General features: G+C 42.2%; 3 protein-coding genes across 3 annotated transcripts; 2 read left to right on the forward strand and 1 right to left on the reverse strand.

Annotated features, from left to right (window-relative positions):
- Positions 1–11,926, reverse strand: LOC136426919 (vimentin beta-like). The gene is made up of 13 exons (XM_066415639.1): positions 11,374–11,926; positions 11,090–11,150; positions 10,831–10,926; positions 10,230–10,400; positions 9,613–9,754; positions 9,070–9,180; positions 3,355–3,763; positions 3,021–3,081; positions 2,674–2,769; positions 2,073–2,243; positions 1,530–1,655; positions 946–1,166; positions 1–90 (listed from the first exon to the last, which is right to left on the reverse strand). The coding sequence occupies exons 1-13, from the start codon at positions 11,829–11,831 to the stop codon at positions 9–11; spliced, it is 2,205 nt and encodes a 734-aa protein (XP_066271736.1). The 5' UTR covers positions 11,832–11,926; the 3' UTR covers positions 1–8.
- Positions 11,927–12,930: 1,004 nt separating this feature from the next.
- LOC136427948 (non-neuronal cytoplasmic intermediate filament protein-like) lies at positions 12,931–17,131 on the forward strand. Its single transcript, XM_066417178.1, has 7 exons — positions 12,931–13,421; positions 13,620–13,680; positions 14,230–14,325; positions 15,014–15,184; positions 15,807–15,932; positions 16,441–16,661; positions 16,861–17,131. The coding sequence occupies exons 1-7, from the start codon at positions 13,048–13,050 to the stop codon at positions 16,895–16,897; spliced, it is 1,086 nt and encodes a 361-aa protein (XP_066273275.1). The 5' UTR covers positions 12,931–13,047; the 3' UTR covers positions 16,898–17,131.
- Positions 17,132–17,805: 674 nt separating this feature from the next.
- On the forward strand, positions 17,806–25,165 carry LOC136426920 (anti-sigma-I factor RsgI6-like). The gene is made up of 5 exons (XM_066415640.1): positions 17,806–18,014; positions 20,584–20,620; positions 22,644–22,796; positions 23,082–23,137; positions 25,021–25,165. The coding sequence occupies exons 1-5, from the start codon at positions 17,806–17,808 to the stop codon at positions 25,163–25,165; spliced, it is 600 nt and encodes a 199-aa protein (XP_066271737.1).
- Positions 25,166–25,853: the final 688 nt, after the last annotated feature.

A 25,853-nucleotide genomic window follows, 5' to 3' on the forward strand; every position in this document is an offset into this window, starting at 1 on the left:
TAACATTCTCACATGCCGTCGTTTCCAGGTGCCTGCTGTGCCTGCTGTGCCGCCTGGTCCGGCTGGGGAATCTGGGCTTGTCCAAACAACCTGTGGGACAAATCAAGAGAAATAAACATTATAAGTGGTTAATTGTAGACTGATTTCTCGTACTAAAGTTCACTGTGACACTCACGAGCAAAGTTGCTTTGGTCAGGTCATTATTTGCGTATGTCAGTTTTTGGTGAAAAGGTTAAAATCATACACTTTTTTTTTATCTGCACAACCACCCCCCCCCATTAAAATCGGTCGACAAATTACCAATCGAAGCAGAGATATGAACTACGTGCAGATAAGAAGTCAAGATAAAGAAAATAAAAACAAATGGAATATTGGTACAAATGTACAGCCACGAGTGCTATGGTTTTTTTTCTCTTACAGTTTCATGTAGGCAGCAATAAGAGAGTTGTTGGTTAACGTTTTTTCAGCTTGAAGCAACTGGAAGTAACAGTTTTACTTCAATTTGCATGTTATGTTTTGACATGGTTAGGCAGAGCTTTGGGGCTTGTCTATTCCACAGAAAATAAATGTATCAAGCATCAGGTCACAGCAAGTACATGGATGATATCAGCGCGCTCATCAATTTTCGCCTGATTTTGAAAAGAATCCCATTCAGAGATGGTCAATATGTCTTTCCAAAATGGGAAATATGTCGTGTTGTAGCCTTAATTGTAATTGTAATTCTAGAAGTTTCACTTTATTGAATACAGGAATAAAAGACCTGTTGGTTGTTATACCATATTTGTCTATTCAATTCTTTTTACAATGATTATGGTGTCTAATTTGGCCACCTTCTTTTTCGCCATCTTGTTTTCCTCGCCATCCTTTTCTGTTTTAGGATTCAATTTGAAGTTGATGTCATCCATGAAAATTACTTGTTGTGGCCTCATAGAGTTGCCTGTTTACCTCATCTCCTCCCCTTCCAACAGCTTCCTGTAAGCTGCTATTTCAATGTCCAGCGCCATTTTGACGTTCATCAGCTCCTGGTAGTTGGTGAGATTCTGGGCCATCTCCAGCTTCATCTTCTCGATCTGCGCCTCCCGTTTCCCGATGGACTGCCTGTATCCTTCAACCTCCTTCAGCATACAGGTCTCTGTCAGCTTTAGGCTGTCTTCTAAAGCACCGTTCTGTCAGGAATACAACATAATATATTGGTAAATGATACAGAACATAACACTAACTCTTAGGCAGAAAAGCAGATATTGGAGAGTCAATAGTTTAGAGACAGGCAGAAATATATAACTAATGGCAATTTACACATCACTCGTTTGAATACAATATTATCAGTCTTATAATCCAGTTTAAACATGGTTGAGACATTTGATCACTTTTATAGATATACTAAATACACAACAGAAATAGTTTGTGCCCACGTGTGTTCGGAGATCAGAGGTCTTGTAGAAGGAAGTATGACTGTTTATGTCCAAAAAAATGTTGAAAAGTCCACAGGCTACCTCACAACACTTATGTTGACAGCATCACACACTCACCTTGCTCCTGATAGCCTCGGAATCGGCCCTTATGGTGCTGAGCTTCTTTTGGAATTCAGCCACTTCTGTCCTGGCGGCTGCTAGAGCCTCGCTGTCTTTCTCACGTAGCAGGGCTATCTCCGCAAACTGTCACATATAGCAGCAAAGACAAGTAATCACATATCATTAGTTCCATTGGTGAAGCTAATCATATACTATCATATGGTTATATATGGTAAAAACTAGTATAAACATTGGCCATTTCAGAATACGGGTTGAAGACTTCATTATATTATCAAACACTGATTCCGGCATCATTTGCCTTGTGTAACTGGCCTTGGACATAAGACATCAGCTTCGTAGGTCCGCTTTGTGGCTGGTCATACTGCATGAATGTTGCACATTAGATTACGACTTGCCCTACCTAAACCTTTGCATGTCTACACGCTACTCCCAGCGTCGTTTTTCAGATCTTCTTGGTATTTCTACAACTACAAAGCTGTCTCCTGAAAAGAGGATATTTCTTAAGCACAAGCGTTCTGTATTAGCCCCATATTTTCTTACCTTCTCCTTGTACTTGGCTTCGGCATCTTGCTTGTTCGCCTGTCCGATCGTCTCGTACTGTTCACGGATCTCCTTCAGGGTGTCGCTGAGATCTGGTCCAGTCATCACCGGCTGCTGAGACTCTATCTTAGTCACAGTCAGAGCCAACTCTTCCTGCAGAACTGTCATCTCCTGTAAAATGTGCCCATATTCATAAAGCGTTCGTGTGGCGTAACGGCAGGGTGTTGGGCCCAGAGTCCATGAAGTTCCGGGTTTCAATCTTATCATTTCACCGATCTTGTGCCCGTAAATTGCAAAAAATAATCAGGAAATGATACTAATGTCGTAGAAAGACAAAGTCAATTCCAAATTTAAAAAAAAAAAAAAAGATGTGAAAGAACAGAAAATCTATTGTATGGTATACCATACTCTGTGTGTTTAGTCATTTGTTCAATCTTCCTGACCAGTTTTAATGATGAATGAATACAACTTTTTTTGCTAAACTTTTTTATTCACACACTCGCGTCATGAGTTTTGGGGTTGCCGGAGGATGGCATCCATATAATCGAGTCAATATATGGCTTTACTTGCAACTAAATTACATACAGACAGACTAGCTTACCTCCGAGTGAGTCTTCCTCACAAACTCAATCTCTTCCTGTGCGACCGCCAGCCTGCTCTCAAAGCCCGCACGCGCCGCTGTGATGATTTCCAGTTCCTAAAAAAGTATGGATTATTTTAAGGTGGTAAAGTAAAACGTTCTTTATACCCCATTCCTCGAGGACGGCGCTCTCGCCGCGCGCTCTATGCGACCTCAGCGCTCAACGAATTTCATTTTTTTTTTTAAAACGAACTTTTTACGCTTTGTGCGTTTTGTTGTCTTTTCAGTCATACTTCTACGTTGCATAATATTCCAATTAAGTAATCAAGGATTAGACAAATCTGACGTAGTAAGGGGAAGAAGCTTACCATCTTGTGCTTCTCAATGTCAGCCTTCAGCTCTGAGCGCACTGATATCTGGTCCTCGCACCTATAACAAAACACGTGGACCATGCTTAGTAACGTTAATAACCGACCGACTGACCAACAGACCGACCGACCCACCGATTAGCAAGCCAACCAACCAACCAACCAACCAACCAACCAACCAACCGACCAACCAACCAACCAACCAACTAACCAACCAACGTCATACCAACCAATGCGATGAAGAAATAAAGGAACAATTTGTTGAAACCTTGAAATGCCAAGAAATGCGTAGTTAATTGAAAGTAATGAATTTGAAAGTAATGATATAACGTACTTTCCCTGCCACTCCTCCGCCTGTGTCTGCCAGCTGTTCCTCTCCACCTCCACCTGGGCCTTCTCCTTCGACAGCTCGTCCACCTTAGTCCGCAGCTCCTTCAGCATCTCTTCGAACTTTGCCTTGTCGACGGGGGCGGCTTTGACCTGGGCGGCCTGCAGCTGAATCTCCAGGGTGGCGTTGCTCTCGTTCAGGGCTCGCACCCTGTCGATGTAGGTAGCGAAGCGGTCGTTGAGGATGCCGAGCTCTTTCTTCTCGCTGGCGCGGGTCATCCTGGCGTCGCTGAGAGTTTGTAGCGCGCCTTCGGAAGTGGTTACAACGGTCTTTCGTGACACCTGAGCGGCCATGCTTTCCTGGTGTGAGCTTCGAACAGGCCTGGAGGAGAACTGGCTGTCAGAACCTGGACGGTCTTACTAGAGAGCCGTAGACGGTGGGTTCTGAGCTATACCGGCCAGCGGGTGTTTAAGCCTTTGAGCCGTCCATATTTGTTTAAGTTCATCAGTGTAACCACCCTCTGTCAATCATTGAGTCAAGAAGGCGTTTCATTGGTGATGTGTTGTGTACAGTGATGCGGGAGGGTCCCTGTGCATATAAGTGTTGAAGAAGCCACCAGAAATGGCCTAAAATGCAGACAGATGTCATTGACTAATGATGTCCGGTCAAGAGCTGACTAGGACGATGTGCGGGGCATTCCGGAACCCAAATATGTGGGGCAATCAAATAGCCAATGTAAAGGATGAAGACAGCCTTCTATTTATGAACTTTGAGATTTGAAAAAGATGTACCCACGTCTACGATGAATTTAGAATGCATTTATGGCTGTAACCTCTCCATGAACCTTTACCTCTGGCCTCCGAGGCTTCGGGAAATTAAGGAGGTCATGTCTTAGGAATCAGAGAGTTGCAATCCTCTACAGCACGGCACTTTAAGACCTTGACATAATAAGTAATTCCGGGGTACTGTAGGCGTTCATTGCTGTACGGACGTATTTTTTATACTTTGTAGGAAGGATGATACGAGTAACTGGAAAACAAAGGTAAAGTAGTGTGTTATTGTACCAAATGTTAAATTTATGTTACGTTTCAATTCAATATATACCACTGGACACGTTATCTGAGAAATACCAGACGCTTCATGTGTCCGGATCCGTACAGCATCCTTTCTCTTTGATCAAAATTTTTTTTATCATTCGTTCCTGGATGCCTAACCTTCATAAAAGTACTGAATAGATGTTTAGGATTCGTAATGTTTAAATATCGTTATCCGTAAATGGAGTATGAGGGGTATCAAAGGGTTGGGTTCGCAGTATGAAACAAATGCAATGTAGAGGGCACAATGTTGACATATAAGTTCTGTTATTTGGGGTAATCAAATGTTTGATGTAGTTTCCATACCACTGTGGAGATTCTGCGCAAACTTTTTACGCTGGATCAAACCTTATTCGTTCATATTTATCTTCGTTGTGTATTTTGAATCTCTGATTTATGTCTTAGGCCACAGCAAGTAAATTTTATGGATGACATCCTCCGCAGACTCCAAAATTAATGAGATAGGGCGAAAAAAAAACAAGGCGGGCAAAAAAACAAGATTCCAATATTTTCAAATTTCGAGATCATAAATCTTGTTAAACAAGAATTAAGGCGACGACATATGATATCATGACCAACAGGTCTTTTATTCCTGTATTCAACCAATGAGGTTTCATATATAATATAAAACCCCCTTGATTCAACAGTAGACATGTCCTTGTAGATGTGTATACATCATCTCAATAGACTAACTACAACAAATGCAGAAAAGAGCTTGTTGTACCATCATCTGAAGCAATTACACTGGGTATTCATATGCGATGAAACACCTTGTGTATACAGCTCAATTAACTAGAACCCCCCCCCCCCCATTATTTATATAATGTCCGTGCTAGAAAAAATGTAGAAAACAGCTTGTTATTATACCATCATGGTCAGGAACTACACTGGGTATTCATATGCAACGAAACACCTTAGACTGTCAACATTAAACTGTTCTTGAAGATGTGTATACAGGTCAATTAACTAGAACAAATGCAGAAAACAGCTTGTCATACCATCATGGGCAGGAACTACACTGGGTATTCATATGCAATGAAACACCTTAGAGTGTCAACGTTTACTACATATTTGCCAATTTTTGGCATGTTGACCACCGTCGGAGGGCAATGAAATTTCTTGTTTTTTATTTCGAAATCAGGCGAAAATTAATGAGCGCGCTGATGTCATCCATAAAAATTACTTGCTGTGGCCTTAGACAAAATTCTGCAAAATCCTGTACAACGCCTCAACGGAAGGAAACGTGGGGAAATTTACGGTCTTTGAAGTGCCAGTATCATAGTATGTAGGGCAGGTAAATGTTTGATGTGGACACAGTGTTGAATTTGACACGATGCCTGGGAATCTTAAGAATCACATGTACGTAATGTATCAATAATACACTCGGACCACTTAAATTGCTAGATTGCTGTGCACACTTGCACACCAAGCTTCAAATTTTTAAAAAGTTGCCAAGAGCAAGGCGCATAGGGAATGACGGTGTCAGTGAATCTGTCGCAGTTTTCACGCAACCAAATGCTCTTTCCAAATCGATAGTTGCGAAATTGTTATAAATTTACTTTTAGACATTGCATTAGTCATATCCATGTGACTGCCGGTTAACACTTGCCCGACTCAGTAGATACAAAATGATATACTGTAACAGTAATTGTTTTTACTGACTTGAAGACTGTGCGCCCAAAAGCAGCGGTTCAGAACATACCTTCAGACAATGTCTGAACACTTCAGTAACTGACGTAAAACGTAACATGATTTCATTATAATGTTTCTGGCCGCTGTCCTTCTTGATTATCATACCTTGGTGTTATCTTCAAATTCCTAAAGGCCTCAAAGATGTCCAGAAGTAATGATATGATTACATTTACAACCGGGACCCGGCCGGGCTTTTTGCGGAAACGAGAAAAGGTATACATCGATAAATAGTCATAGATTATGCTAATTACCATTCTTAAACGTTTCGGGTAATCATACTTTTCGTTCCCGCAAACTGCCCGGTCGGTTTGTGACCATAGCATACGACCGGTATGGCATCAGATAATTAGTCAAGATGTCTGAAATCATACACTGAGTTATGGTAGGGTCACATTTCCTAACCGGGGCCCGGTCGGGCTGTTTGCGGAAACGCAAAATCAAAGTGTATGTCAATAAATTTGCACACGCTATGCTCTTAGATGATTTTGAGTACGTTTTGTGTTTTTGTTGTCTTTAATATCATACTTTTCGCTCCCAAAGACTACCCGGCCGGGCCCCGGATTTGAAATGTGACCCTAGCATAAACGGTTGATGAAGGACATACTTAGATGTCTTCTGTATGCAGTTTGAACCCTACAACGCACATAATAGTAGTTCACTTAATACTATATTTTTTAAAGACGTTCACTTGTTAAAGACGAAATGAATACCTTCGTTCTTGGTATGTTTTATTATAATATTAGGCTCTTGATCCTTTGCTTATGAAACGCTTTCAACATAAAACATAACGTATATCAACAACATCTACTCTGACTTTGTAAGCATTAGCACTGGTGCTGAGTTTTAACCTGTTACATTCTAATTGATAATGTAACCTATCTGTGTATGTATCCATGGACACCTGAAAATAACAGGTCAAGGGACCTGATCAGTGTATCTACTGGTGAAATAGATAAATGAAGTAAAGTTTGTCGTCATATAGCTTACCATACGCTTAGTTAACACATGATGGAAAACATGTTTTCTGTTTGTCTAAAAACGTCTAATCGTCTAAAAATACATCAATGTTCCAATAGACCGATCCCAAAGCCACGCCCCCTGTTCGATTCGAACACCTCCGTCAAAAACAGGGTTTGACGGACCAAACATGGCCGCCGCGGCTAGTTTGAAAATAATGCCACTGACTTCGGTTTAGCTTTTGTGGCACTGAAACCCTTTCAGAGCGGGCCAAATAATAATGCTATGTATTCTTTGTTGAAGGCTGTATCCACCGGGTAGAGTTGTTTAAGGAGGGAGTAGATGTAGTTGCGGTGAGAGCGTAATGTTTTCGGTCAATGTTAAAGCAGTATGCGCCGCATAGCTTTCCCTTGTCGGTGGGCATCAGCGCCCAGTTTCTGACAAGCAGCCGATGCACGTGTAAAACAGGGTTCATATATCTGTGACAGGGTTCCCACTGTATTGACTGCATGCATAACAGCTGCATGGTATTTAGTAACTAAGAATTAAAATGCATCCTTTTACTTCCCTGTTCACTTTCAAGTTAGCCAGTTTCACACACCAGTAACTGAAGAGACGAAACTCTGCGCTAGCGGACTTTGTAGTAGTCAGCATGTAGTACAAGTTTCTTCTCCTTGAGTGCCCGATCTATTTTCTTTTTAAATTCGTTTTTGTTCTGAGCATGCATTCAACCAATACAGTTGAAAGCCTGTCCCAGATATACGTACCCTGCTTTACACGTGCCATTTCTGCCCCACCAACGCTGTTTTTGACGGAGGTCAGGGGGCTCTATGGGTCTTCTATTCGTTCGATATGGTGTTCGACTGGATCGGTCTATTTTGAATTCAAATTTTATTGTTGAATATAGTCATACTTTTCAATATGCAGGAACAGTTTTGTCTGGCTCTTATCATGTAATTATCAAGAAATCATCTAGTATTCAAGTGATCGCAGCTGTAACGTTTTCAATGTTTTTATTCTTCAATTTACAAAGCAATCGCACAATGACATGCACAAGATAACATACAAAATAGTTGAAGTATATTGTGACAGAGTTGCAATTCCATACTCGTTATCTTTTCAGTTGAATACCGGTCTCTGGAGATACTGATTATCCATGTCGGTTGACTGGCTAATTTAGTAAACCCAAAAATGCACATTGTACGACCGACATTTGTCAGAACTAAATATCTTTAACTACACAAGTTGGTAAATCCATTACATATCTCAACATTTAAAGTCTGTTCGTGCAATGCTTGTAAGCCAGTGAAGCTGCGAATAAAATGCTTGATTTACGTATCTTTGTTACTTTTGATACTTGCTTCTGCTTTTCTTATGACCGATCATGGCGAAGACAAGGAGGTTCGCAATGAGACGGTCGAGTTGCCTAATAATGAATTGTCGTTCGATTAGCATTGGCAATGCTTTGATGTTCAACATCTGTCACAGTTGTTGGATTCAGCACACAATGTAGACATCCTACTGCTCCGGTTATGCTTAAAGGTTCAATGATCCGAGGATGACCTGCGAGGCAATAAGCAAGTAGGTGAATTAGACAGTTCAAACAATGAGATGTGATAGAGATATGTGACTCTGATTGTTGAGGTTCTGGACCAAATAGTTTGGGGTATAACATTTATTGTATCGTCGATGCTATAGGTGTAAACAACATTTCCTTTAGTCATTCTTTATTAATTTAAAAGGTGCTCACTGCAAGATTGGGACGATGTTAGCGTCAGTTTCCTGGGCATTTATTAACACATTACGTTGAATCAAGCTTATGGCGTTGTACAGCTATTTAGGGAGTAATATGAACATGTAGAAAAACTGCTGTTTTCATCCATGGCCAGCTAGCGTGTATTTATTTGTACCACAAAAAAAAAGGGACGTTGGTGCGGGTTGCCTAGGCACACTGACATACATTCATAGTTTTACTGACCTTCTCGTTGTGTGCGAGTTACATTGGTCTGCAGCATGTACAGTATTAGAATATTCCCCTCTGGGTGGTCATCGTTATTTGTTGGACACCGGTAGATGAAGATGACGAGCTCTGCGAATAGAAGTCAAAGCTAAGTCATGTTTTATTTAATCAACTACGTCTACAACGTAAAAGACTTTGATGTCCTTGAGAATTGTTTCTCTTTCACTTTATGTACAGTTTTGGGTTATCAACTTCTCATTACGTCTTGATTAAAGATTCCCTGCTCCACAAAACCTTAAATTCCTTCCAAAGTCTTGTTTTATCCAAGAAGAGGTTGTTGCAGGGAAGATTTTGACTTTCTTAATTATATGCCCCGCTTTCCTGTCCGAACACCTCAACAACCTGTCGGAGACTCAAAGTCCTTCCCCGTGCCCCTAAGTTCAGCTATCACTGAATTGGTGAAGGAGATGGTTGTTGGGGAGTTTGGATACAAACAGGGTGCATCATAAGAATGTCACAACCTTCACAATCAAGCTCTGCTAGAGAGAAACTTCACCTGGCTTTGCAGGGTCTCAGTGCTGGTCATGACGGTGTTGAGCTGGCCTCGCAGCTCAGACAACTCCTTACGGGAGGTGATGAGTTCACCCCTGGCGGCCAGCATCGTCTTGCTGTCCCGCTCCCGTTCGAGCTCAAGCTCGGTGAACTGTGAGGAAACACAAACAGGAAGATTGTACCTCAAGTCAGTTGCTAGTAATGGACATTCACTGCTGGTATACTTTCATTTCAATGACTTCGTGTTGGCGTAGCGGTTAAGGTGTTTGTCACGTAATACGACTTTCCAATTTCTACCCAGGTGTAAAAATGGGTGCCATACTCCAGTTGAGGAGGCAAAAATCGATGAAAGGAGAGCGTCGGGCTTTGCCTTCCAACCGTGCCCTAAAAACAGTGGATAACAACGTTAACCCACTGCTTCTACGGCATGCCTTCATTTTATACTTCCATTCTTTGAATCAATACTGACAAACCTGCTACATTTTGTTACAAAACTGCCAGTTTTTTTGTTTGTTTCTGACCAGAAATTCTCTTGGCTTTATCACAGCAAACATAACATAGCCATCAAAACAAATGTCAAAGATCCCGATGCAAGGCAACACAGCAAGCAATTTTTTGTGTTTCACCTTCTCCTTGTACTTGGCCTCTGCTTCCTCCTGAGTGTCCCGGCAGAAGTTATCGTAGATCTGCCGCAGGTCATACAGCTCGGCGATGACGTCAGGTCCAGCTTCCTGGGTCTGCTCCACTGCGACAATGGACAGGCTCTGGTTCAACTGGTCTTGAAGTTGTTTCAGTTCCTGCAATTCACAATTAGGAACTCATGGGAATATCCAGATTTATGACATTTCCAAGGCATAGATAGCTCATTGTTCTACCCGGTTAGGCCCCCATTTTACCGGACGGCGAACGCGCTTCGACCTCGCTGTACCATTATATGGATTTGTGTTACTTTTGCCTTTTGAACTGGAGTATTATGCATAATGTAAAAGTATGGCTGAAAAGACAACAAAACACACAAAGCGTAAAAAGATCCCTTTTATACACAATAAATTCGTCAACTCGCTCGATCGGTCGCGGCGAGGTCGCAATGAGGTCGCCGGCCTAGTGGAACGTAGCTAAGTGTAAGTAGTATAACTATAATAAGCAATGAATGAATGACGCATGTTGTCACTCCGTGGCCTGAAGCAATACTAACACCAATATTGTAAAATTGACACGTAACGTTACCTGCTTGTGAACCGTCACCATGAAATCGATCTCTTCCTGCATAGTAGCAAGCTTATTCTGGAGGTCCACACGTATCAGTGTAACAGCGTACAGGTCCTAGAGGAAGAAAACAATGTCAAGTAGATAACTCCTTCCTATCTATGCTTTGCAGATAAACAGGAGGAATATTGTACAGTAAGACATTCCAAACATGGTAAGCACAAGAATCAGATCCATGATTTTATTGGGTATCGACCTGACATGTTAGCATAGGACTTACTTTATTGAGCTTTGCAACCTCAGTATTAAGCTCGGCGTGCCAGGCCGCCTCGTCCTCCCACCTGTGTAGCAACAAACAGTCAGCAAACATTCAGTATATAGTTGATAACACAGATGGAAACAATCATTTCAACTACTCGACACCTTCTCTTGCCAACTGTACACTCAGGTAGTGAGCGTTTCTTACACCCAGCACTAGCCACATTTCTTTTCTTCCATGGAAATGTTACGCTTACAAGACAGGCCTTACTGAATAAATCGGAGCTTGTGCCAAAACAATCTTACTTTTTCTTATATTCCTCAGCCTGATCCCTCCATTTGTTCCTCTCCAGCACCATTTTGGCCTTGTCTTCGGACAGCTCGTCGACCAGCTTCCGCAGGTCTTTGGTCTCCTTCTCGTACAGCGCCTTCGTGTGTGCCGTCGTCTCAGTCGCCTGTAGCTTCAGAACCTGCACCTCCAGGGCGGAGTTGCGTTGTTGGAGGGAGCGCATATTCTGGATGTAGGAGGCGAAGCGGTTGTTCAGGGAGGACAGTTCCTCCTTCTCTTGGGACCGGGCCTTGCGGGCGCCGGCCATGGTCTGCAGCGCGCCGCCCGCCCCTCCCAGCGAAGTGATGACATTGCCCGCTCTGATGGACCGTGTTCTTGCCTTGAACGATTCGGCTTCGCCTCTGTCGGCCAGAGAGGATCTCACAGAGCTACGAATCGCCTCGCTCGTTTTCGGTTGAGTCGTTACGACGGACATTTTGGTTTGACTTGATTCGACCGTAGCTTCTTCTTATCTTTTGTGGATAGTGTAAGGCCACCAAGGAAGAGGTTTTGTCGCACTGCTGCCTTTTACTGAAAACTTCTGCCAGGGATATCACTCTGCAGACGCCCTTTTTTTCTCGGATTGTATTTTAAGATCAACTACGTAAGCATCACCTGTCAATCACTTCGTCCATGTCCAACCAGGCACATCAGCTAATCCATACGTGACAGCACACACGGAGGGCAAAGGACGTCACAAACTAATGCCTTATATGGACATACCATTTCGCCAAGACGGACTAATGACATTTTTCTTAGACATTAACACGCGGATGACCTCTGCTTAGCACCGAGGTGGACTGTTGCCTTGAACTTCTTGCTTCCCTCTTCCTACAGCATAAGAGATCATTAAAATACATGTAGGCCAAAGAACATATTACCAGTCCATTTCCCATTCGCCGATACTTCCTATCCCAGCTCGCAAAGCCACGTTTGGCACCTTTGTGCAACGAAGATGAACATTTGACTTTTCCTCTTCTTTTGAGAAAAAGGAACTTTGTACATTCACGAGTGTTAAAAGGGTGTCGCCTTGAATCATATCAAATATTTAGTTGCCCTAAATACTAAAGACCTGCAATATTTCTACTCATCGCATTCTATTTTGATGAAACCGTACTCTAGGTACGTTTACAAATGAAATGACGACCTAATCTAATGCATGTAGATAAATTACCAATAAATCCCGTTATTGAAGGACGAAGGTTCGGGTATAGTAACAAAACGATTCAGAGCACATCTTTTCCACTAACAAGATACAAGCATGTTTTCCCTCAAACATTTGATTGCCCTACATACTCTTCAGCTCATCAGCAGTTCACGCATAACTTTCTATATGAAGCCATAGGGTGGGAACGAAAGGTCGCGAACCTGTGACGTGTTGACACATTGGGGCCTGATATGTCCTCTGTAAACTTGGTTGAACCCAGTAAACTATCTGGTGTTTCTATAATCTGGAACAGCGTTGTTAACCAATGGCAAGCATCGTGAGCCAAAGAGATTGACAGCAAGTGACTATGTGATTAAAGTTAAAACTGTGTAAAGAAGCTGTGTACCGGGTAGATGCTCTAGCACCGGTACTGACAACGCCTCGAGGGTCGTGCTCAGACGCCAGTTTCAAAATCAAGACAAGGTCGAAGATCTAAGGAAACGCCATGGCTAGCAAAGCAGCACGAGCGGGCGTTGGCGGTGCAAAGCCCGTTGTCGCCCCCGCCATCCCGACCGAAGGAGCGCTGCAGACCCTCGCTGACGCCAGGGCGACCCGCAGCAGTGAGAAGAGGGAGCTGGTGGTCCTGAACGACCGCTTCGCCAACTACATCGAGAAGGTGCGCTCCCTGCAGGAGCGGAACACCAAGCTGACGACCCAGATCAGGATCCAGGAGGCGCGGGAGGAGACCGACATCGCGGAGCTGTACGAGACGGAGCTGACGGAGCTGAGGGCGCTGGTGGACCAGCTGACTCAGGAGAAGGCTCAGCTGGACTCCGAGAGCGCCAGCTGGCAGGCACGGACTCAGGAGTGGCAGGCCAAGTAAGTCCACAGTTTCCTCTTTCATGTTTCACTCCATACCGTAGGTTTACGAATATTATTGAACATAGCTTTTGACCAGAAACTAGAATGTACTGATCGTTTTAACTGACCATGACAGTTTCAGACTCAATATGAGGTTATTAGGGCTAGAGCAAATTGACGTTGAAATGAACATTTATCGATGTGACTACTCGTCAGGTGCGAGACCGAGACTGCCACGACTGAGGCCATGCGGACAGAACTGGCAACGGTCAAAACGGTGTGTCTTCTCTTTCCGTTAAATCTCCATATTGCTGATATGCTATGGATATATTCAACTGTTTAATGCGATCTTTTATACCTATTTTGTTCTTCTAATTTCTCATCCCATTTAGTCACTAGTCTAACTATTTGACCGTTGGGGTACCACAGAAGATCTGGCAACCAGTTTTCTCCTCCCTTCTCGGTTTTCTGTTCATCTTAGTGTTTCAAGTAGCTTCATGTCTGTCAGTTCTTTGATATTATCCCTCGTCGCCTACCTATCTTTTTCCTCCCTGGACGCTTCCTTGCTCGTTTTGGCTCATACCGATCGTACCACTTCAGTTTTCTTTTCTTTACTGTGGTGAGGAGGTGTTATATATGGTCTTACGGACCGATGTTCGTTTAACTCTAGATCTGTATTGTACGTCAGTATTTTAGATGGCTCCCGGCATAGAATCTTCCGGAAGCATTTCTTCGTTCACTGTGTACTGTACATATTGTAATGGTATGCTAGGTACATGCAAACAGTTGTTCAAAGAGATAAGAGGTTCTGCAATCTGTTTTCCAGGAGGTAGATGCGGCGACTGTGGAGCGTGTTGGAGTGGAAAACAAGCTGACCACCGCGCAGGAGGAGATTGAGTTCCTCAAGAGGGTCTATGATGAGGTGAGCATGTCCTTGTCACCGTGAATAACTTCATGAGGTTGGTTAATGACTGTATAGCAAAGATCTGTATTTACAGCCACATATTCATCAAGAGCCGACGTTTCGATGATCGTCTGTCATCTTCTTTGGGGCAATTCTGACTGGTTCACTGTGCCCTGACTATGTATGTGACAATACGTTACGTTTGGGACCGCATTGTTAGCAGTAACACTTACTTCAGTGCACAGTGAACAAGTCAGAATTACCTTGATGAAGATGGCAGACGGCTCTTGTTAAATATGTGGTTTTGAATAAAAAGACTTTGCTATTCATGTCTTCGTCACGTTAGAACCATCCCGGAATTGTATTTGTGCTCCAGATAAACTGTTAAGGATTATGGAACTCAAGCTTGACGCTGTAGATAGAAGACACATGTATCGAATAATGATACGACTTTTGAATACACAAGAAAGAACAAACATCCATCGAAGGCTTTGTTACTTAAACGTTTAAGTTGCACTGAACTTAGACAGACTGTACACTCAATCAATTAATTTCCGAATCCGCGGGCATCAACTGGCGATACATTTCGGCTGTAGACATATCTCTATTATAACAATGTATTGTATTCATACAATACCATACATACTGCTATACACTCACAACGATAATCAAATATCCTTACCATGTAAGTTTTGCACCATTACAGGAGACGCGTAAGGTGCAGTACCAGTTTAACCAGACCGTGGCCATTGTTGAGACCGAGGCTCCGATCATCACTGGACCTGACCTGAGCGAGACTCTGCGTGAGATCCGCATGCAGTACGAGATCATGGGACGGGCAAACAGGGAAGAGGCCGAGGCCAAGTACAAGCTCAAGGTGAGACCATTACCAATACTGTGATCACAATCAGAAAAAGGGTCCCCACCGGGGAGTTTTCGGAGTTTTTTTTTCTTTTTTACTTTCGGGCGTGACCCCTAGCTAGCCCCGTTGGACACCCTGCGGCTATCGGGCTATTTTGGCGCATGTCCGGGTCCTCAGATGTATTTAACTCGTAGTTAGAATATCCCCCAGGACCTGGTGACGAATTGACGCCTAAGGACCATGAAAAGTGAGAAAAAAAGATATGTTATACCGTACCTCACATATATTAAGCAATATCCTAATTATTGGCACTATTCCAAAGTACAATTGTAAATATACTTCCTTGTATACTACTTATTTGTCAACATTGTTATCTTACACTATCTGTTTTCTTTTTCTATAAACAGATTATGTTGCGAATAGCCCTGGGGCAAGGACTCTGGCTAAATATTGACGTAATATTCGAGTTGCATGAACATTGTTGTGTATAATGCATATAGCCAGACGAGTTATGATTCTCGTCCTCTTGAACGGTAGGAAAAATGCCTTTAGTCCAATATTCAGTCATAACTCATAACAAATATTTCAAAACAAAACAAAGCAATTCTAACGTTGGTATTGTTTTCTTTTTTTCCAGTTCAGCGAGTTGGCCCAGCAGCGGGAGCTGGATAACGACGCTCTGGTCTCCGCCCGGTCCGAGCTGACCAACCTGAAGAGGATGCTTCAGTCTATCGTCACCGAGACAGAGGCACTCAAGAACAAGGTTGAGTCATCGCCTTACCTTGGTTATGCTACGGTCACAATTGGGCAAAGGGGCCCCAATGGGTAGTTAACAGTTTGTTTATGTGCAATTTCGGGCGTGGCCACTGGGTCCACTCTGTGACTACCGGGCTATTTTTGGCACGGCCGAGCTCCGGGTTGATTTTAACTCGGAGTTCAAATAAGCCCGTGACCCGTTGACAAATAGACGCCGAAGCTTATCATGGGATCACCGAGAGGTACCTCCCAGTTTTCGTAGTCCACCGGGACACATTTGTGACTTCGACGCCCGGCCGGGGCTACACCCTCTACGGGCACGTTGACCGTAGCATTTCAGCAACATTCCACTCGGGCGGCGACCTCCCTGCAACAGAGCTATTTGACAGATCGATCAGCGAATTTCATAGATTAAAAACGAACCTTTTTTGTGTTTGTGTGTTTATTGTGTTTTCAGTCCACTGTAGTATGAAATCAGAGAGAAAGTAAAAAAAATAATGTGTCTTCTTTACTAGACCGGGTCCCTGGAGACGAACATCGCGGAGACAGAGGCCCGCCGTCTGAAGGAGATTGAGGAGTACAAGCTGGCGATCGGCGAGCTGGAGCAGCAGATCGAGAAAATGAAGCTGGAGATGACGCAGCACACCGTGGAGTACCAGGAGCTCATGAACATCAAGATGGCGCTGGACGTGGAGATAGCGGCCTACAGGAAGCTGCTGGAAGGGGAGGAGTTGAGGTGGGGTTATTTTCGTCACATCACATTAATATTCAATCTCAATATGGGCTAATGTTGACATATTTGGATCTTATAGAATCTGAAAAGACTTATGCTCAGAAAATAGAATCTATATCGCCATCGTAAACGCCCATCGCTATTCATATTGTAAACACTCATTTCTTGCAATTTTCTTGTTTGAATGATTTCCACTATACAGGCTCTTCAGCGAAGCCCAACCAAAACGTCAAACGTGAGGTCAGCAGTCAGGTGAGGCGTGAAGTCACGATGGAAATCAAGTCCAGCTAGAGAGGAAGTACTTGAATCGGATGACGTAAAGCTGTGTGACGTCGTATTACATCATTAGCATATATCATCATTTTAATCGTAGCATGCAACGTGTTAACATTTGTTTAAGTCAAACTTGTACGAATAAATCATGAAATTCAAGAGGCTTCTGAAGAATAAACATTTGCCTTGCTAGACCATGACCTAGTGCTATTGTCAATGAATGATTTTTCTTCTTCATTTATGAACTGGAGATAGACATTCGAGAGGTAGCCTTACTATGCTACGGTCACAATTGGAAAAAAGTGTGGCGATTAAAAATTATTGCCATAGCGAAGGTGTCTGGGTTGATCTTACTGTCATGTAAGGAAAGTATCAACGTAGCACTTATAGTTCTGCCATAATATTTGTTCAAATCGTACTTAGAAATCAGAGAGGCCTCTGCCAAGTTTTTTGAGTCAACAGAGGTTTTGTTGGTGGGAGGCATGATGTTCAGCACGTTCTTGAGATAATAGATCAACTGGGGTAGGTTGAAAACCCTTTTCAAAGCTAGAATACTAGATTCGGTACCCTGAGAACTCCCTGACACACTCCCACCAGTACGAAATCGGAAACCACTTAAGTAGGTCATCTGTCATCGACCTGCGTGCTGGGATGCCAGACCGTGCTAAAGAAGGTATAGAGTGACAGGCGGGCGGACGGATTCCATACATTCCTGTGCAATTCTGGGAATTCTTGTAAAACGGGCGTAAAATATACTATTAAGCTCGCTCTTAAAGGGCGGCAGACATTTGGAGATAACTTAGTCTTATCATATGTAACAATAGTATTATTATTATTAACAAGGCTAGAAGAGCAACATGTTATTACCCTTAAGATGTGGTACAGCTCTAACGACTCCCTCCTGATCAAAGATTTCGACGACACCGTGGGCAGCATCCGGATAAACTTGGAGCGACCTCCGAGCGAGATCCGTTTCCTTGTGGACGACGCTTCCTTAAAGGAGTTCATGTCTCCCATCACCGACTGGAGGTCTGAGGCAGACGCACGGATAGAACAGATCCGCAAGAGAGACGTCAAACTCCGGTGAGAAGAAATGAGAAATTATACATAACCTATTTACTGATATTTGACAAGATTCAGAAGCTGGTGGCATACGTAGACAAGGATTTGTTCACATTTGCGAATATTTTCATCGGGTTGGTGAATGACTGAATGGTAAAGTTCTTTATTCACAACCACATATCTAACAAGAGATAAAACGTTTCGATAACCGTCTGTCATCTTCATCAGGGCAATATGCTGACTGGTTCACTAGCTATAGTGCAAAGTGAGCCAGTCAGAACTCTCCTGATGGAGGTCGCAAACGCACATCCAAACGTCGATTCTCATTATCTCCAGGAAAAATGGAGATATAGTTTTGAGCGTGTCTTTTTGTCTGTTTGTCATCTGTTTGTCAACCATGTTGTGAAGTTGGCACCAAGAAATGCATGGTGCACCAACTGCAGAATTTACATATACGTGCACGCCGACAGAAGACCGAATCGCTTGAAATTGTCACCATAAAATTTTAACTGTACTATGATATTTTACTGTATAGTTGCTGTATAGCACGGTATTTTGCTGTACTTCACAGCGCAATTCAGGAATCCAATGCAATTAATGGTGACCTGTCATCATTTGTAAACATTTGTAAACAGTTGTTAACAGTTGTTAACAGTTGTTAACAGTTGTTAACAGTTGTAAACATTTGTAAACTTTTGTAAACTTTTGTAAACATTTGTAAACATTTGTAAACTTTTGTAAACATTTGTAAACTTTTGTAAACTTTTGTAAACATTTGTAAACTTTTGTAAACTTTTGTAAACTTTTGTAAACTTTTGTAAACTTTTGTAAACATTTGTAAACTTTTGTAAACTTTTGTAAACTTTCGTAAACTTTTGTAAACATTTGTAAACTTTTGTAAACTTATGTAAACTTTTTTAAACTTTTGTAAACATTTGTAAACTTTTGTAAACTTTTGTAAACTTTTGTAAACATTTGTAAACTTTTGTATACTTTTGTAAACTTTTGTAAACTTTCGTTAACATTTGTAAACTTTTGTAAACTTTTGTAAACATTTGTAAACTTTTGTAAACTTGTGTAAACAGTTGTAAACTTTTGTAAACATTTTGAACTTTCGTTAACATTCGTAAACTTTTGTAAACTTGTGTAAACTTTTGTAAACATTTGTAAACTTTTGTAAACTTATCTAAATTTTTGTAAACATTTAGAGATGTAGTTTTGGGTGTGTCTGTGTGTGTTTCCGGACTACTGTAAGCAGCATAACTCAAGTACCTCTTGATATGATGGAATTACGATGATATTCGGTATATGGGCGGGTGTTGAGAATCCAAAATTCAAGGTCTATTTTGGGCCCCCTGGTAAGTGACCTTGGTACTGCAGCAGAACTTTTTCTATCTTTTGACCTATGGTCTTGATTGTTTGTGTCAGATAGCTTGTGATGTAATGAAGAGGTGGTTAATGTTTGGGCCCCTGGCAGCTTATTCTGGAACTGCATGGGCGTTATTGTGAAAATCTTCTAAGGAGAATAACTGAACAGAGGAATGTTAGATTTTCATATTTAGTATGCAGGTAGCTTGGACAGAGATGTAAGTAATGAAGTGCAAATAATGCTAATTGGGACTTAATTGGGGCTTGCTCATTCGCCCCCCCCCCCCGTCATAATTTCCGAACGGTATGATGTATCATCGCCATATTTGCAGGGAGTGATGGTCACGTCAAGTCTTATAAATTCCTGTAATTTTGGTGACGTTATGACGTTATATGTCGTAATTACGACGTCATCGATGTGATTTTATTGGCTAAGTAGTGAATTCCCGTCATATCTAAAGGTATTAAACAAAACAGTTTGTATCATTTGATTTAAGGGATGCAAAGGCATACGACGTTAATGGTAAGTACGTTGACGGCAATATGACGGATCCGGCATCTTGGATCGGGCATTTTGAAATTTTTGAAAATCCTTTATGACTCCAAACGACACTGAAATAGACTAGAAATGTTCATTTTAATTTTTCTGGTAAAGAAAATGTCAGGTATTGACGATTTTAATGGCGAAAAAGCCTGCTGGTACCTTAAATAGTGATATAGTCCGCCATCTTGGATTTTGACTGATAACGTCATCAAATTAGCATAAATTATGAATATTAAATCATGAAAGTTACATCTAATTACATATGATGTTATACATGTATGAAAACTAGTGTAGTTGTGCAAGAAAACCTGAGAAATATCTTTTTTTTCAAAAAAATTGTGATTTTTGCATAAAATGCCTGTCAGAAACCCGTCGCCAGGGCAACATGAAAAATGATAAACTTAAAACCATTATAACAAAATTGCTGCCAATTTTTTTTAAGGAAAAGTCACCATGGTAGTCCTTGCATACATCGTTTGGCAGTAATACGATGTCAAAGTTGACGCGGGAACTTTTAGCCCCCCCCCCCCCTAGTCTGGATAGGGTTAAACACTTAGATACTCTATGCCTAGATTTGAATGGATGTTGTATTCCAATTGATGAGATGGCAAGCTTAGGCAGCAGCAAAAAGTATGGTGGATAAAACCTGGCTGACTGTGGTATTTTTTTGTATCGTAGGATCAACACACCGAACGCGCATGACATCACAGTAGAGGTAAGTTACGATGAATAGAGTCATCTTCAAAAACAAGTGTCAAAGATACATTAAGTGGTCTCTATTGAAGCGCCGTAAGATGGATGTAGAAACTTGTGTTATAACGTCAAGAAGGTTATGTTTTTTTTTTTGGTTTTTTTTTGTAGCCTGTGTACATGTGTGTGTAAACAGCATGACTCAAGAAGGTCTGGATGGATTGTTTAATATTTGGCATGTAGGTGATGAGACCAAGAAACTACTAAAGATAGGGGGGCCCTAGTGACGTATTAAGATACTGCTGCGGAAATGTCGGCTTTGATATCTGGTGTTCTGGATATGCCCTTGTCGTGATTTTTGAGTGGTAGATAGCTCTTTGGGCCAAGAGGAATTGGTGTAGATGTAGAGCACCCCCCCCCCCCGGCTTTTTTTAAAACTGAAAAATTTGAAAGAGAATAGAATTAATCAAGAAGTGGTTGACGGATCGTCATGTTTTTTTCGTATGCAGATCGTGATTATTGATATGATCAAATTATTATTATGCAAACCAATTAGAACTAGAGATCCACGAACACATTATCTTCGCCAAATAATCAAGGCTTATTGTGGAGAGTGATTAATATTTACATGCTTATCAACCCCTGCAAACTTGATCATACACCATACCGTTTGAAAGTTATGATGGGGGGGGGGGGGGATGAGTCCAGTCTAGATAGGGATAAAACTCATTTGGTGGTACAGAACTAGTATATGTGTATAGTGTGCTGATATATGTTATAACTGGTCATCAAAAAAATTTAAAGTTATAATTAGATGGTACAGTCAATATATATGAATAGAATAAATCTTTATTCCATATCGTACACATTTTGCAAGACATAGTACATGTTACTTTTCCATACGGTGCTAGGTAATACCTAGCAGTGTACTCTCTGAGCAGAGGAGTTGGTCCGGCTGGTTATTCACATGTTTTTAGGTGTTTTGTAAGGCTTTCTATTTTGTTCCCTTTCGGTTATGTCTCCAACCGTGTGTTTGAAAAAAATGCAGAAACTGAACACTTTAAAAAAAACCGGACCCACACATCTGTTTGAATTGTAGTGAGACTGCCCCATTTGTTTATTTATGTACACCATCTCTTTATTTACACTTCTAGGCAAGGCCTTCTGCTGGCCTGTTTCGGGAATACTGTCACACGCCCCGTTATGGGATGTAAAGGATTTACAATTATTCTTACTAATCATGCAGATTAGCTCCTGTTTTCTATAATTAGACATCGATTGTGTAAAGCACCATCTAAGCTCTCTACATACAAAACTTCACGACAATCTTCTCACCCCTTCTCAAGTAATACGTGTTCGAATGTCAAAACAAAAACACCCACTGCAGTTCTAAACAAGCCGCTAGGGGGCCCAAACTTACAGAACTTACTTCTTGTGGCATGAACTATCTACCACACAAATATCAAAACCATAGCACTTTCAGAAAATATGCCACTAAATTTTGAAGCTCCGCTGCAGTACCTTAGGTACTTGCTAGAAGGCCCATTATCGAACTTGACCTTCCTTTCCGTAAACCCTACCCATCCACTAAATATCATACAGATCCATCAACAGCTTATGTTGTCCACAAGAAAATACACATCCACACAAAGCCCACTGCAGTACCGACGGAAAATGCCAGGAGAACCATTTTTGAACTTGATCTCTGTTACCACAACATCTACACACCTGCAAAATATCATAAAGATCCATCAACGTTTCCGTCATTTTTTTCGCCTACATACAAACGCACAAAAATTAAAAGTCTGCTGCAGTACTGTTGAAAAACGCAAGGTAAACCATTTTTGAACTTGACCTTCCTTTGCACAACCAATACACACCTAGCAAAAATCATAAAGATTCATCAAAGGTTTCTTGAGTTATGCTCTTGACATACATACAGACCCACCAAACAGCTGGCTCAACCGAAAACATAATCTACCCCGAGTACTATAGTACTCGGCAAAGATAATTAATGAGAAAGTTTGTTTTGTATATTTGCTTGGCAGGTAGCTCAGACCCGGTCCCACTTTGCCTTCGGGTCGGTCGTCCACGCCAAGCAGATGCCAAGCAACAGTCACTATACAGACTTCTTCTTCAACAACTTCGAGTGGGCCGTTCTGGCCAACCAGCTCAAATGGAAGCAAAATGAAAGGATTGAAGTATGTTATTCCTTATCATATGTAGGTGCTTGCACGCATTTACTCCGGCCAGGGCTTGTTTTTCGAGCTGAATTCATTAGAAGGTGTGAACACTATTGTAAGCAAGATACCTGTAAAAAGTGTGGATGTGATAAATAGTTCCGATCACGAAGATGCAAATGATATCATCACTTCTGAAGTTTTGCTGAAGCTATAATGACAACACTCAAGTTATATCAACTCGATTGTCATGCAAAATATGACATATTAACTAGCTGTTCATATTGATTCTTTGTTTCGTCTTAGGGACAGTTGACGTTCGACTGGGCAGATCCAACGATCGCACTGCTTGAAAGTCGAGGGTGAGTTGTAATCCTATACTATAGTGGCATGGATATGTACTCGTGTAAACAATAGCATATCTTTGCGTATACATTCTTACAATGTGAAATCTTAACGAACTTATAGCAATTAAGATCACCGTTGGCGTTACAAAAAAACTTGAGAGTAAGTTCACTACTTACTTTTCCATTTTTTGAAAACTTGCTTATTGCTACGGTCACAATTGGAAAAAAGGGCCACGCCGCGAATAATTAACGGGCTGTTTTTGGCACAATCGGGCGTAACCCCTAGTGGTCGGGATTATTTTCGTAAACTCCGAGTTTAAATAACCCCGGGACCTGGTAACAAATAGACACCATAAGGTAATCGTGAGAGCACCGAGAGGTTCCCTTCTCCACCGGGACAAATTTATGGCTTTAAGGGGCTACACCCCCTACGGGCACTGGTACTTCAACTTCAACCGGCTCGGCTTTTTTGGGTAAAGACTGTCAGAAAACCAAGTACATACAACTTACAAGTCAGAAAATGTTACGACCTCGCATATCTGCTTGGAGATTACAGTTATTCACAATACACGTACTCAAATTGCATGCGCTATGCGTGAAACCTTGGCCTAGGCTCTATTGTGCATAATAGCTGTATTTATTCCAACTGGTTAGCATACCTGCTGCTGGCTGTATTGTTCTGGCCAGGAGGCTGAAACACCCCATTTCATGGGTAACAACATCATGTATATGTAGGTCTCTGCACATGGGGCTTATCCTACATGTAGATACTAAACACTACAGCTGTGGGTCAGTCCTTTATCATTTTTTATCATTTTCAAGAAAAGTTATAACAAAGATATTGCCAAAACATTAATAATAATATCACTTCACAGAGAATGGAAAAGCACATGGCACATTTACCTGATGAGGATCTATGTAAGTTTGCATAATGGAGAAGGGGGAATTGTTGATGTGGTAGGTTCCACAAACTTCAACTTATTGGGCCCCCAGATAACCCCGCAAGGGGCAAAGTAGGGGGGGGAGGAGGTCCCGGGCTAAGGCGGGCAGGCCTCCAGCCTGGCGCGGAAAGACTCAACGGTGGGAGTCGTAACAACCGCGCCAGGCAGGGCGTTCCACTCTGGTATGGTGCGAGGGAAAAAAGAATATTTAAATGAGTCTGTTAGAGCGTTGATTGTTTGGAATTTTAGAGTGTGGCTACCCCGGGTGCGCCCCTGAGCTGGTTTCAGAAGATTGTCTGTGTTTATATTAATGTAGTTATTGACTAGTTTATAGAGAAAAGTGAGGCGGGCGTTCCTCCTCCTTTCAGAGAGAAGGGGCCACTGCAGGTCATTGAGCATTTGTGTCACGCTGCTAGTCCGCCGGTGGTCATTCAGAGTCACTCGGGCGGCCCTGCGCTGGACGGCCTCCACCGCCTGTATTCCTTTGGTGGTATACGGGTCCCAGACGATGGCATTATATTCCAAGTGGGGCCGCACCAGCGCTTTGTAACAAGTGGCATTGACTCTTGATGGATAATGGGTCAAGTTGCGCCGAATGACCCCTAGTACCCTACCGGCTTTGCTAGTGGCGTAGTTGATATGGGTGTCCCACCGCAGATCGTCGGACAGTTGTACTCCAAGATAGGGGTGGGACTTGACACCGGTGAGGGCTTCTCCACAGAGGGAGTACTGGGTTAGAATGGGGTGCTTTTTACGGGTGATATGGAGGATGTGGCATTTAGAGGGATTGAACGGCATAAGCCAACGATTTTGCCAATCTGTTAGTGCATCAAGATCAGACTGTAAACCTTGTGCGTCAGAAGGCGTGCTGATGGTTCGATAAGTATATGGTATTATGGTACACTTTTTTACCGTTGCTTTTGCTGACCTTTTTTTTTTCAACCATTGCCTGACCAGGATACCGATTCGCGGGCACAATGTGTTCTGGGGAACCGGGGACACCCAAGTCCCCACCTGGCTGCCGGCGTACTCCGGGTCAGAGCTGGAGCAGAAGTGCTGGAAACGGGTTGATGACGTCGTGGGTCGGTATGCTGGGAGGTAAACCCTTTTATTTGAATCATTTCACAATACACACAAGTATCATAAAGCCCCAGAACCATTCTACCTGCATATGTCCTTAATATGAACGGGACTTGCCATGCAAGGTCAGGATTTACAAGCCACACAAGACGTGGTCCAGGGCCATGATACCTAGATAGTGATATCCTCACCCCCCTAGATAGAAGGAAGCCTACCACACACAAGCATTATTGAACTAACTCAACCTTCTGAGAACACTTAACAGAAAACCCTACTCCCGAAAATTTGTCATAATCTTCACGATTTGATAAAAAGGGCACCATCTTCCCAACCAACCTCAGCTTCGAAAACACTGCATTGTACATCAGTCTTAATCAAAGGTCTTAATCTATTTTAGGAAGACGGGATCCGGATAAACTAAGACGTTCTGGTGCTATTTCACACATTGTATTTTGAAGAAACGAAACTTTTGCAACCATCTTCTCAAATCTAGCATCAAGATCAGACACTTGAGAATTTGCCTCAAAGCTCATTATAAAGTATTATAATAATCGATTTGTGGGCAATATTTTCTTTCCTCACGCTGTGCCAGGTTGTAACATTGGGACATCAACAACGAGATGCTGCACGGAAACTTCTTCGTGGAGAAAACGGGAAACCCGCAGATCCGGTACGACATGTTCCAGAAGGTGAAGGAGAAGGACCCTGGT

Source organism: Branchiostoma lanceolatum, chromosome 2 (genome assembly GCF_035083965.1).
Source record: "Branchiostoma lanceolatum isolate klBraLanc5 chromosome 2, klBraLanc5.hap2, whole genome shotgun sequence".
Classification (NCBI taxonomy): Eukaryota; Metazoa; Chordata; class Leptocardii; order Amphioxiformes; family Branchiostomatidae; genus Branchiostoma; species Branchiostoma lanceolatum.

Bases quoted from the DNA above. Each gene is read 5' to 3' on its own strand.
- LOC136426919 (XM_066415639.1), bottom strand. From the start codon at position 11,831: ATGTCCGTCGTAACGACTCAACCGAAAACGAGCGAGGCGATTCGTAGC. The intron at 11,151-11,373 runs GTAAGATTGTTT...GTTGCTACACAG, and splicing joins GCTGAGGAATATAAGAAAAA to GTGGGAGGACGAGGCGGCCT. The intron at 3,082-3,354 runs GTACGTTATATC...GTTTTGTTATAG, and splicing joins GCGGAGGAGTGGCAGGGAAA to GTGCGAGGACCAGATATCAG.
- LOC136427948 (XM_066417178.1), top strand. From the start codon at position 13,048: ATGGCTAGCAAAGCAGCACGAGCGGGCGTTGGCGGTGCAAAGCCCGTT. The intron at 13,422-13,619 runs GTAAGTCCACAG...ACTACTCGTCAG, and splicing joins ACTCAGGAGTGGCAGGCCAA to GTGCGAGACCGAGACTGCCA. The intron at 15,933-16,440 runs GTTGAGTCATCG...CTTCTTTACTAG, and splicing joins CAGAGGCACTCAAGAACAAG to ACCGGGTCCCTGGAGACGAA.
- LOC136426920 (XM_066415640.1), top strand. From the start codon at position 17,806: ATGTGGTACAGCTCTAACGACTCCCTCCTGATCAAAGATTTCGACGAC. The intron at 18,015-20,583 runs GTGAGAAGAAAT...TTTGTATCGTAG, and splicing joins AAGAGAGACGTCAAACTCCG to GATCAACACACCGAACGCGC. The intron at 20,621-22,643 runs GTAAGTTACGAT...TTTGCTTGGCAG, and splicing joins CGCATGACATCACAGTAGAG to GTAGCTCAGACCCGGTCCCA.